Source organism: Dipodomys merriami, unplaced genomic scaffold (assembly GCF_024711535.1).
Source record: "Dipodomys merriami isolate MVZ:Mamm:240054 unplaced genomic scaffold, mDipMer1.0.p SCAF_17, whole genome shotgun sequence".
Taxonomy (NCBI): Eukaryota; Metazoa; Chordata; class Mammalia; order Rodentia; family Heteromyidae; genus Dipodomys; species Dipodomys merriami.
In genome coordinates this window covers 11,265,517-11,278,597 of record NW_027203048.1, presented here as the reverse complement: position 1 = coordinate 11,278,597, position 13,081 = coordinate 11,265,517, and the positions used below count along the sequence as shown (strand labels likewise).

Sequence of the window (13,081 nt, the reverse complement as noted above, 5' to 3'; positions counted from 1 at the left end):
TCAAGTCGCTAACTGGTCTGGTCAAGGGTTTAATTTTTTTGTCATTGTAATGGGGAGTTGTTTAAGGGGGTGTGTTGGTTTTTTGTTTTGTTTTTACCTGGAGCCAACCTTGGGCCTCAATCCTCAAGTCTATTCTTATAGATAGGACCAAAGGGATTTGCCATAATGCCCAGATTATTGAGACACTGTGTCTTAGTAACTTTTTATCCTAGCTAGCCTAGAACCTTCATCGTTCTTGACTGGCTATATTACCTTTATCTGCAATCCCAGAACTCAGGAAACTGAGGCAGGAAGATCACTAGTTCAAGGCCAGCCTAGGCTACATAGCTAGCAAGAGGATGTATAAAAAGGAAAAAAAAAGCTGGGCACCAGTAGCTCATACCTGTAATCCTAGCTACTCAGGAGGTTGAGATCTGAGAATTGCGGTTCAAAGCCAGCCTGAGCAAGAAAGTCCGTGAGACTCTTATCTCCAATAAACCACTAGAAAACTGGAAGTGGCACTGTGGCTCGAGCGGTAAAGCACTGGCTTTGAGCTGAAGAGCGCAGGGACAGCGCCCAAGCCCAGAGTTCAAGCCTCACGACTGACCAAAAAAAATAAAGGAAAAAAATAAATCATCACTTCCTCAGGAAAACACAATGTCTTCTTGGAATATGGGAGACAAAGCTAAAGCAAAGTCTTAGGGGTTCAAGCCCCCAAACAAGCACAAAAAATAAGATATAAAACAGATAGACAGGGCTGGGAAGGTGGCTCAGTGGTAGAGTGCTTGCCTTGCATGCATGAGGCCCTGGGTTTGATTCCTCAGCACCACATAAACAAAAAGAAAAAAGCCAGAAGTGGTACTGTGGCTCAAGTAGTAGAGCGCTAGCCTTGAGCTCAAGAGCTGAGGGACAGAGCCCAGGCCCAGAGTTCAGGCCCCACGACCGGACCCCCCCTCCAAAAAAAAAAAAAAAAAAACCCACCAAAAAAAAAGAAACAGACAGAAGCCAGCTAGCTGTGTTTAAAATATGTTTCAGGTAAAGAAATACAAATTAATAGTGACTCACATCTGTAATCCTAGCTACTCAGGAGGCTGAGATATGAAAATCAGGATTCAAAGTCAGCCCAGGCAGAAAAGTCCATGAGACTCTTATCTACAATTAGTCACAAAAAGGCCAGAAGTTGAGATATGGCTCAAAGTAATAGAGCACTAACCTTGAGCAAAAAAGCTCTGTGATAGCATCCAGACTTAGTTCAAGCCTCAGATCGGGCTAAGAGTGAGAGGGAGTAGATTTCTCTAATGATTGATAATCAGTAGATGCTACATAACAAGAAAAACTTTGTTCTGTTCTCTCACACAGAAAGCATTCCTAGAATATTGAGTCCAGTTGGACAATAAACCACACTGTGATACTGCCTAACAAATCATATTAGCAATAATTTAACTGCTTTCTTTGTACCCTTTGACCACAAGTAGTATTCTTTTAAGCTGCTATATGCATTGCCTTGGAGTTCTCCTCATCCTTCGACCTGGACAATTATTTGAACAGTAATTCTTTGTCCTCTGACCTTTATTTAGCAGGGATAGTTACTACAACCGGTAACACATCACTATTTGGTTCTTCAAACGGAGAAGAGCAGGGAAACTGCCTCTATAGTGACAATGTCATCACATATCTTGATGTCTTTTAATCATCTATAATCATATTTCCTCTCATCTTTTATAAAAGTACGTCAATATACTTACTATTAATTTACTGTGCAACTCTCCTTTTACTGTACTGTACAATAAAATACTACCAACTGCTGTACCAAGAGCCAACAAATCAATCTGGTCACTTGTTCCTATAGATTCTGATTTCCTTTTTTTCCTCTGATGACTTTCCTGGAGGGGGAAAAAAAAAAAATCAAAGCATGGTTATTAAATATTTCAAACATTACTTTAAAAATATTAAAATATTAACTCTTTAGGGGCAGAACTGGATTTGAACTCAGAAGCTTCGAGCTTGCTAAGCTCTTGATCAAGCTTCCTCCCACTTCTATTTTAGAAGGAGAGAGGACAAGGATTTACTACGCCATTTCTCACCTGAGATTTTAAAACAAAAAGTACTCCAGTTTTAAGAAAAGCTCAAAATTCTGTCTCATTTACCATCGAGGCAGACAGCAAACTTCATGACGTGTTATCTGGTACTCATTAGGGGTCTGAGCAGCCCTTCCATTTTGAAAAGATCCAAGGGAAGCCACCACTCATAAAGCAAAGAGATCCATTTCTAGGCCACAATGCTTCCCTTTTCCTTCAAATGTTCCTCAAATTCTCCCTTAGTTTTCAAGAAAAGACCTTTGAACATGTTTATAATTATAAACACACATAAAATTCATTTTGAGCCAATAAATAGTCATAGCTAGTAGAACAATTCAGCACATACCAGAGAAATTGCTCTGAAGGCTGCTTACGGGCTAATCTGGGAGTTTCAGGCTGACATGGTGATTCTGATTATTTAAAAGACACATGCTTCCACCTAGGAGCAAGTGTCACACTTTTTTTATTCATTTCAGTTGTGATGCTAACAGCATGTCTGTCCACCAAAAAAAAAAACAAAACACCAATGATCACAGTTTAAGAGAAGGCTGTCAGAATTTGTAATGATGTAGTATTATTTTACTTCAGAACTTCTCTTTTTTTTTTAGAGCCTACCCAACCTTTTTTAATACAAAGAAGCTAGAGAATCTACCCTTTTAGTATGAAACATACTAACTATAGAAAAGGAAACATTTTCTTAATATGGAATCTCTGCTGTGAGGAAAACAATCAAACTAAAGAAACAAAAATCTCCCCAATTAATAAATAAAACCATAAATAAAAACTAATGTTGCCAATGCATGTAAAGTATTGTATTCCTAAAATAGTTTCCTTTCTTATCCCTTTAAGGAGAATGCTACATTTGAAGAATATGGACACACTTAAAAGATTTGAGGAGAAAAAACTTTTTACTTATAGAAAAAAAAAAAAACAATTTCTGCCTGGGGTGTGGCTCCTACCTGTAATCCTAGCTACTCAGGAGACTGAGATCTGAAGCCTGCAGTTGAAAGCCAGCCTAGGCAAAGTCCATTAAGACTCCAATTAAGCACCAGAAAATGGGAAGTAGAACTGTGGCTCAAAGTGGTAGAGAGCTAATAAATAACATTTTCTAAGTCCTTCAAAATATACCTATATGTATAAACTTAGAGAAGTTACAATTAAAAGCTACAGTTTGAAAACTGACTTTCCAGCTTCAAGCACTAAAACTTTATAGAGTCCTAAGTCACTTCAGTTACATGGATTTTTTTAAATCTACCTTTTGAATAATCCCAGAAGGCAAATGGGTTTCTGCCTAGGGTTATAAATACAAATACCTATTTCACAGACAGTGGGGAAGACTGTCAACCTACTATAGGGTAAGCATCCCTAAGAAGAAATTTTTAAGTTTCAGAACATTTCTGATTTGGGATATTCAGACCAGGAATGACCAAACAAGAAGTACTTCTAGCACTAGCATTTTAGACTGCATACATTCTGTACTAAATCAAAAAATTTATTTAGAGTAGGAAATTTCTATCGTGGTTTTTCTAAGTCAAACCGAATTACTTACAATGAGTATTTTAATGTGTAAAACAAAATACTGGTCCAAGTATGTACATGTTTTGCAACTGACTTTATATGCTTTAAAAAGCACAAATTAAACATTAACATCATCAAATCCCTAGTCTATTTGAACAATCTATTTCTAGAAGCAAAGGCAAGTGGAAGGAATACCTACAGCATTTATGCACAACTACAAGAAAAGTGGTCTAAAATTAAATAATCCAATTAAGTGGTTTAATAACAACTAATGACTTGGACACTTTTCAGGTTGGATGATCTTTTTAAAAGTATCTTCCCACTAAGCAGAATAAGCATGTCCAAACATGTAATGCATCCACCAAATCAGAAGTTTATATAACCAGTAGGCATTTTAGTAAGATCTAGTACTTTGAGTACTATCCCATCCCAAATATTTCTGAATTCAAAGCCAGTGCTATTGATCCCAATTCCAAGTTTGTATCTCATTCATCAGACTGGCATACACTTTACTATATGCTTTTCCCTTCACTTGGAAACCTTTAAACCTGTTCATACACATTTCAATTTTCACTGGTTAAGAATCATAGCCAGGCTTAAAGCAAATACCATTTCTACTTTCTCTTTAGAAAGAGAAAGTTACTCTATCAGATACAGTCATCTGAATGGTTTCTATTTCTCCTCAGATTCAATTGTACTCTTTAAGACCCCCACCACAATGCCATGTGCACACTGATAATAATCAATTTATGTGAACACATAATTTAGAAAGGTTGGCTGACAATTTGGTTCATATATAGATGGAAAGTCTATGTGAGGTACCAGAATGAAGATTAAAAGAATGTAGCTAAGGAATGAAAATTACTAAGAAGTCTTCCAGAATGTTCTTAACAACAAATATTAACAACCTGTTCAAATGAAAGCTTATCACACATTTGAACAAGAGAGCAATCAGAACACTGAGGGTAAATGAGTGTTAATGTGTGTGCTATAACCAAGGAATATACAGATGCACTGAAGATAGGGAAATAAAGCCTATCCAGATGAGAAGTGAGGATTTAGTTAGTAATCGAGCAATGACAACTGTAATTCTAGAGTAAGAACAGTTCATATATATACACCTGGAGAACTCAAAAATACTTATACATATAAATGAAACTTCCACAGAACTTACCATGAGCAGTAGTCATATTTTCCATTCTACTTCAATTTTAGTGCCATTACAACCTAGTAAATCTAGATCAAAACCTGCTTATGAAAAAATGGAAGTGGCGCAGTAGCTCAAGTGGTAGAGCACTCGCCTTGAGCTGAAGAAGCTGAGGGACAGTGCTCAGGCCCAGAGTTCAAGCCCCACGGCCAAAAAAAAGAAAAAAAAAAACTGACCTCTACACACTGACATGCATGCCCCAAGTTTTAAGTTTCATTCTTAGTCTCCTATTCCATTTCTTGGCCTATCTTACTGTGACTTACATTGGCAAATGATAGCTGTGAAAAAGCATTACATAAAATTGCAAACTGTATTTATATGTAACAATTAAGTTCTAGGTAATGTGTATTAGCACAGAAATTGTCAACTGGCTCTAATCTGCAACCTCTCACTTCTTACAACTTTAAATACTTGAGACCTCTAGACAGTACAAGAACACATCTGAATTTTCCTGCATCTCAAAGGGATAATTTTGGAGACAGCTCACATTTTTCCTAGAAATATCATTACACTACTACCTGGCCTGGTCCAATGTCTGAAACATTGTGTGCTTCATTCAATGAGTATTAAGCTGTATGGGGTCATGTTAACTGCAGTGACAGCAATGCAGTATTAGCACATTTACTGTTGTAGCCAACAATCAGTTACAGGCCTGTTCTTCCAGGGTTGTACAGCCAGTAAGAATAGTAGAAAAGTTTGAGAGTAGGCAATAAAACAGGATCTGTTCCTACGTGCCTCAACTTCCTGTGTGGTTCTGATTTGTCATTTAACATCTTGGCTCCAGATTATAAATACATACTTGAGAAACTAACTATACAGGTAGAAATGCAAAGATAGGTATTATAATTGTTCTGAAACCAAGAACAAGAGCAGAAATCTGTTTCTACCTTAGCACATACTAAAGAAACCCAGCACAAATTTATCTTTCTCCATTGATAATTATTCATCACACATTTGGGCTTTTTGTCTTTTTTTGAGTTGCTAATTACTAAACCAAATGCAGAAAACCTATCAACTGATTCATAGTAAAGAACATGCATGCATTGAGGGCTGGGAAGTTGGCTCAGTGGTAGTAGCGTGTTTGCCTTGCATACATGAGGCCCTGGGTTCGATTCCTCAGCACTACAAAGCAGAAAAAAGCCACAAGTGGCACTGTGGCTCAACTGATATGGCATTAGCCTTGAGCTGAAGTTAGCCTCGAGCTGAAGAGCTGAGGGACAGTGCCCAGGCCCAGAGTTCAACCCCCACAACAAAACAAAACAAAAAAGAACATTCATTGATTTATCCAATAACATTTTATTAAATACTTACTATGTTATCAGGCTTTTCTACACTAATAACATTTGTAGCCTCATTTAATCTTGAGAGCCCTGAAAGGTGCATGCTAGAGACAGGTCATATATTAAGACCTTAACAAAATGCTGGGGACATGGGCTTCTTATTATTTCATGCCTTGTGTTTTAAGCTCCAAAGGCATCAATAAATGGCTGAGTTTAAGATGTGAGCATCTCAGAACTTAAGTGGCAATGAACATAACCCAGGGGACATGGGAACAGTTGCTATATAAACCTATTCATTTACTTTTTTTTAAAATCAGTCATGGAGCTTGCTCTGAGCCTGGGTGCTATCCTTGAGCTCTTCACCTCAAGGTGAGCACTCTACTTGTGAAATGCCCAGTTGTTGTTTTTTTAATCACAACTTTAATTCTATATATGTCCACATTTGTTTTAATACAGGAAAATCCCCCTGCCTGCCTGTTTCTCAAAATAAAACGCTTCAGATTACATTCCCAAGGAATGGGATATCTCTACAATCCTTCTAGATTCTAATTCTGTGACTCAGTTCAAAGAGCACTGGACTAGGGCTGGGAAGGTGGCTCAGTGGTAGAGTGCTTGCCTTGCATGCCAGAGGCCCTGGGTTCGATTCCTCAGTACCACATAAGCAAAAAGAAGAAAGCCGGAAGTGGCCCTGTGACTCAAGTGGTAGAGCACTAGCCTTGAACTGAAGAGCTGAGGGACAGTGCCCAGGCCCAGAGTTCAGGCCCCACTACCGGACCCAAAAATAAAAAAATTTTAAAAGGGCACTGGACTAGGGGTCAGAGTTCCCTGTCCTTAGTGGCCTTTATTAAGGCCTGAAGTGGTTAAGGCTTAAGTCATTTACCTTTTTGTGTGTGTGTCAGCTGTGGGCCTTGAACTCAGGGCCTGGGCACTGCCCCAAGTCTCTTTGTGCTCAAGGATAGTACTCTATCACTTGAACCAGAGCCATTTCTGTCTGGTTTTTGAGTTTCACGGGGACTTTTCTGCCCAGGCTAGATTTGAACCTCTATCCTCAGATCTCAGCCTCCTGAGTAGCTGAGTAGCATGAGCCACTGATCCAGCCTGGCTCATCATTTACCTTTTATAACCCTGACTCTCATCCAGTTGTTAAATTTTTGTTCTGATTTGGTTGTTTCTTATGGTTCTGGGTATTGAACCCTGGGCCTGTGTCTGCTATGTGTTAAACTACATCATTGGCCCTCCGTTTCTTTAAATGCAGTAAATTCTGAGCATTTCATAAGATACATTGCTAATGCCGAGTACAGGTGGATCTCATCTGTAATCCTAGCTACTTAGGAGGCTGAGATCTGAGGATAGGGGTTGGAAGCTGGCAAAGGGAAAGTCCCCAAGGGATTCTTACATATAATTAATCACTCAAAAACCTGGAAGTGGCACTGTGGCTCAAGTGTTAAAAGAGTGCTAGCCTTGAGCACAAATAGGCTCAGGGTTCAAGCCCCACAACCAATCAAAAACAACAAAGATACCTTGCTAAAATAAGGACATTTAAATAACAGAAATGGAAACTCTCATGAGTCTTCCAATCTACAGATGGATTGTGGAGGAACTTCCTAGGGCAAGAAACGCACAGCACAAGACTTAAGGAGCTCAACTCCCCAAATTAAAGCAACTTAGTTTGACAAAACGTTTCAATTTAGTGTTAGTTATGAAACCAAACCCAGTGATTTTCCTATAATATACATGTGTTGTGTATATGTGTGTGTGTATCTCCAAACTATGATTTTGAGACTTTAAGTTTCAATAAAATGTGACTGCAAACCAACAGAAGAGCAAAATGCATGACATCTAATATGACATGCCAATCTAATATTAACTTATTTTCCTGCCAGTCCTGGGGCTTCAACTCTGGGCCTGGGCACTGTCCCTGAGCTTCTTTTGCTCAAGGCTAGCACTCTTACCACTTGAGCCACAGCACCACATCTAGCTTTTTCTGTGTATGTGGTATGGAGGAATCAAACCCAGGGCTTCATGCATGCTAGGCAAGCACTCTACCACTGCCACATTCCCAGACCAATATTAACTATTTTGTTAATATAACCAAAAACTGAGCTTTAAAACCATAACTAAGCCTGGTTCCATTTTTGACTTAATGGAAGCTGAGTCTTATCTACCTGACAAGACTAACTATACAAATACAAGAGACCAATAATAGTAATACAGTGCTTACACACCAAGAACTATTGCTGCTGTGAAGCAGAGCTTGGACTGAAAGGTAGTACCAACTGGGTACATATATCTAAAACTAATACTCTATATTTCTCCATCACTACTACTAAGACTGTACAGGACTGCTAAATTATAAAAACAGAAAACAACTTTAAAAAGGAAAAACATATAGAGGGCTGCAATTCTAATAAATGACAACTTTTTTCCAGTCTTGAGTTATGTGCCTGACTTATCCTGGTAGGTGCACTTTATTAACCAACACGACAAACTATGGAAATGTAGACTAAATTCTGAAAAAAAAATCTAAACATACTCACCCGAAGTACAGCAGTTAAACAGACTCCTCTCTTTCAAACCAGATTTACCAGTGTCCTGGTAGTCACGTGGAGTAAGATTTATCCTAAATACAAGCTTTTCAAGTTTTACTTCGTTAAGGCAAAAATGCCCTATGTTTCAGGATAAAACCAGCTACTTCAAAGTCACACTGGGTCTGATTCCGTTTCTCTAACTGCTGTAAGCACGTGCGTGTGAGTTTGAGCACATGTAATCTAGTGACTCAACCTGACAGGGAAAAAGGCTTCCCTAACTCGGCAGCTTCCCATCTAAAGGATATTTCTAGCGTCGTATGAAACCAAGCTACTACACTTCACGCTTTACCTCCACGTTCTAACGAAAACTTCAAGGGAAGAGGTTTGAAAGGGGGTCTTGCAAGGATTTAAATTTTTTTTTAAGAAAGTTCAAAAGGCTTGAAAGTGCAAAGAAGCCTGAGCAAGCCAAGACTTCAGCGTGCGTGAGCCTTCCACCGCCTAGTTGTGGAAGAGAACACGTGTAGAACCGGCATCTTGGCCAAGAGAGGGTCCCGGAAGCAAGTGGAACTGACTTGTGCAACCCCCCAGGCCCACGTACAAGCAATACGCCGGGTCTGGGATACAGACCAGTACTACTGTCCCGGCTTAGGGGCAGTCACAGGCCAGGGTCAGGATGTGCACCGGTCGACGAGCAAGGCCTGGCAGTCAGACGCCCCAGGGGAGGTGCGGGGGGGGGGGGTGCCCAGGACCTCAGCGAACATGGCGGCCGCGCGACAGTGGGGCGCAGACTGCGTGGAGCCCGAGAGCGAGCCGCACCCTCTCGCTGCCCTCCGGACAGGCTGCACACGCGGCGGCGGCGTGGGCCCAGGGCGCGCCGCGGCTGCGCTCCGGGCCGCCCCGTCCCGGGCCGCCCGGCGCGACGCGGGACCACGCGCTCCCCGGCCCCGGCGCGCCGAGGCCGGGCGCGGGAGGACCCCCCAGCCCTCCCCGGGCCCCCGGCTCTACCTTGGCCTGCAGCCGCGCTGGCGCCCAGGCCAGGCAGGTACAGGTACCGCTGAGGTGCGCGGAAGGCACATACTCCTGATGCAGTCGGTTGTTGGCGGTCTCCCACACTCGTAAGTGGCCGTCGGCAGAGGCCAACGCGAAATAGGCCTGTCTGTCAGGAGAAAAGGCGCAGGGAACCCCGGCCGAGACCGGGGGGTCGCAGCTACCGCCGCCACCCGCCGCCATTGCTGCTCAAGCTCCGCCGCAGCCACGTGTTCGCTTGTGCGCAGGCGCACCGGACCGGGGCGGTGCCTGTGGGAGGAAGTGGGGCGGAGGGAGCGCCGGGGGAAGGGGGCGTGGTCCGTCGCAAAACGAGCATTGGGCGGGGAGGACCCACCCGGCGACGGTGGCCGAACGAGGCCATTTGCTAATTTAGCCTCCGAAGAGTGAAGCAACCAGGAGGAAGTAATCCTTTATGCTGAGCAAGGACTTTTGATTTTCTTTTAATGGTTTTACAAAATTGACGAAAATAGGGGCGAGGGAGTGGCCGGAGTAGAGGAGCGCCTGCCTGTTTGCTTGCTTAGAAGTTCGGTGCTCTAAGTTCAAACCCTTGGCTCCCCCCTATCATCTTAGCTATTCAGGAGGCTGAGATCTGAAGAAGATGGTTCGAAGCCAGCCCGGACAGAAAAGTCTGTGAAACATTAACCACCAAAATGCTGGAGTTGTGGTTCAAGTGGTAGAACACTATCCTTGAGCACAAATTCTCAGGGATAGATAGTGCTCAGGACCTGAGTTCGATCCCCAGGACCCTGGTCATATCCCAGACCTTGTCACAATAAGGGCACTACCTCTATCATCTCAATTTCTCCACCCGCCCCCTTAGTTCCATTTCTGTTTTTTCCAGATCACTCGTTGTAAATGACTGTAGTCTAGTAAATATTTCTATCACTATCTCACAGTCTTTTCACCAACCCTCATCCCTTCTCCTTGAAGACTGCACTTCATTTTCACTTCAATTTATCATTCTAAATGGCTCTTTCCCATATCAAAGTCTTTCCTTGGTAAAATTGCATCCTCTTCACCTATCAACACCTGAAAGTATCTACAGCAAAGCCAGTCACTTTGTTATGATTCTTGGCCACCTTAACTTCACCTGGGAAGTCCATACTGCCAAGTTATAAGTTGTTCCATAGTCCAGACAGTAAATCATATCACCATAAAATTCTTCTCCATCTTTGCTCTCAGTGGATGGCTTTGCTTTCAATTTCCTAAGAAAATAGAAGCAATCAAAAGAACTTCCACAAGCTCTCAGTGCTATTAACTCTGCATGTATTCCATCTCTAATGGGACTATGTATGGTGAACTATACCTATTTCTGGCTAAAGCCACTACTCCACTTAATTTCCAGATTCTATCTCCTCCTCTCTACTCAAGGATATTATTCCAAAAAGCCTTTCCTCTCTCCAATAACACCACTTTTACTTCTCAACTTCCTTTCTAATAACATAGACATGTTTTTATTTCTCTTCTATTTCTTTGTGCCTGTATAAGGCTGGTGCTGTGCCACTTGAGCCATACCTCTACTTCCAGCTTTTCTGTTGGTTAATCTGCACCAACAAGTTTTGAACTTCAACTCTCAGATCTCTAGCTAAGATTTCAGGCATAAGCCACCAGCTCAGCAGATGTGAACTTATTTAGAAATAAAGTTACAAAAATAATTTGATGAGGGCTGGGAAGGTAGCTCAGTGGTAGAGTGCTTGCCTTGCATGCATGAGGCCCTGGGTTCAATTCCCCAGCACCACATAAGCAAAAAGAAAAAAAGCCAGAAGTGGTGCTGTGGCTCAAGTGGTAGAGTGCTAGCCTTGAGCTGAAGAGCTGAGGGACAGTGCCCAGGCCCAGAGTTGAGGCCCCACGACCGGACCTAAAAAAAAAAAAAAATAATAATAATAATTTGATGAGCTGGGCGCCGGTGGCTCACACCTGTAATCCTAGCTACTCAGGAGGCTGAGATCTGAGGATCACAGTTCAAAGCCAGCCCGGTCAAGGAAAGTCCGTGAGACTCTTATCTCCAATAAACCACTAGAAAACCAGAAGTGGTGCTGTGGCTCAAGCAGTAGAGCGCTAGCTTGAGCTGAAGAGCTGAAAGACAGTGCCCAGGCCCAGAGTTCAAGCCCCAATTCCGGAAAAATAATAATAATAATCATCATCATCATCTGATGAAAGATCTCTCCATGGTATTATCCTGGATTTATCCCTAAATCCAATGACTGAAATAATAAGAAAGAAGACACAGAGACACACATGGAAAAGATACATATAGTGAAGAAAGGTAAAGGGCTGGGAAGGTTGCTCAGTGGTAGAGCGCTTGCCTTGCATGCATGAGGCCCTGGGTTCCATTCCTCAGCACCACATAAGCAGAAAAGGCCAGAAGTGGCACTGTGTCTCAAGTGGTAGAGCCCTAGCCTTGAGCTGAAGAGCTGAGGGACAGCATCCAGGCCCAGAGTTCAGGCCCAAAGACCAACAAGAAAGAAAGAAAGGAAGAAAGGAAGGAAGAAAGGTAATGACAGTAGTAAAAGCCAAAGAATACTAAAAGAGGCATAGAATTCTGACCTCCAAAACTGTGAGAGAGCACATTTCTGTTGTTTTAAGTTATTTTGTTTATGGTAATTTGTTACATTGGTCCTAGGAAACAAGCACAGATTAGAAATAGGCCTCTTGCATTTAACATATCCAAATCCAATTTGCACTTAAGAAGTTCCTATGGCAAGTATTTTTTAATTGATAGATTATAAAAACTACTAAGCTACTACTACATAAAACTACTACATAGCCCTGTGAGCATGCTTGGACTTTCAGTTCAATTGCACTGTCTGCCAATCTTTAGAAAGGGCATTAAAATCCAAAGAAGGAAAGTTGCTGATTGGATTGACCTAATTAATAATCCCTGCCATTCCACTTTGTCAAATGTCATGTTAAAGATCTTACCCAAATCATTTAATGCTCCCTGATCAGTCTTCTTACTGGTAAAATGGAAATGCTTATTTCCATGAAATTTAAATCAGTCTTTAACACACCTGCTATTGACAGATCCTTAATGAACTTGCCAAAAGAACTATTAAACCAACAGGATAGTGCTATTTAACATGAAATTGGCCTTCCAAATGTACTGATTCATGTTTTAAGATGTGTCTATTAGCCAAGCACTGGTGGCTCACACATGCAATCCTACCTACTCAGGAGGCTGAGATCTGAGGAGCCCATTTCAAAACCAGTCCAGGCAGAAAGATCCAGGAGACTCTGATTGCCAATTAATCACACACACACAAAAGAAGTGTCTAGTTTGAGGGAGGCTAAAACATTTCTTATATTTAATTTTTATTTACGTTTTAGAGTTGAGGACCAAACTCAGGGCTTTGCACTTGCCAGGAAAGTGCTCTTCTATTTAGCTAAATCCCGAACCCCTATTATTTTAGTGATTAAAAAAAAAATTCTGGGACTGGGAAGGTG

The 13,081-nt window shown here is 41.6% G+C and overlaps 1 protein-coding gene across 1 annotated transcript in view; it reads right to left on the bottom strand.

Annotated features, from left to right (window-relative positions):
- Wdr43 (WD repeat domain 43) overlaps positions 1 to 9,830 on the bottom strand; it is a 52,794-nt gene extending 42,964 nt beyond the window's left edge. Inside the window, exons 1-2 of the mRNA XM_070025299.1 lie at positions 9,596 to 9,830; positions 1,725 to 1,862 (exon numbers count right to left, since the gene is read on the bottom strand). Of these exons, the coding sequence (XP_069881400.1) occupies positions 1,725 to 1,862; positions 9,596 to 9,820 (363 nt within the window). The 5' untranslated portion in view covers positions 9,821 to 9,830. The remainder of the gene's footprint in view (positions 1 to 1,724; positions 1,863 to 9,595) is intronic.
- Positions 9,831 to 13,081: the final 3,251 nt, after the last annotated feature.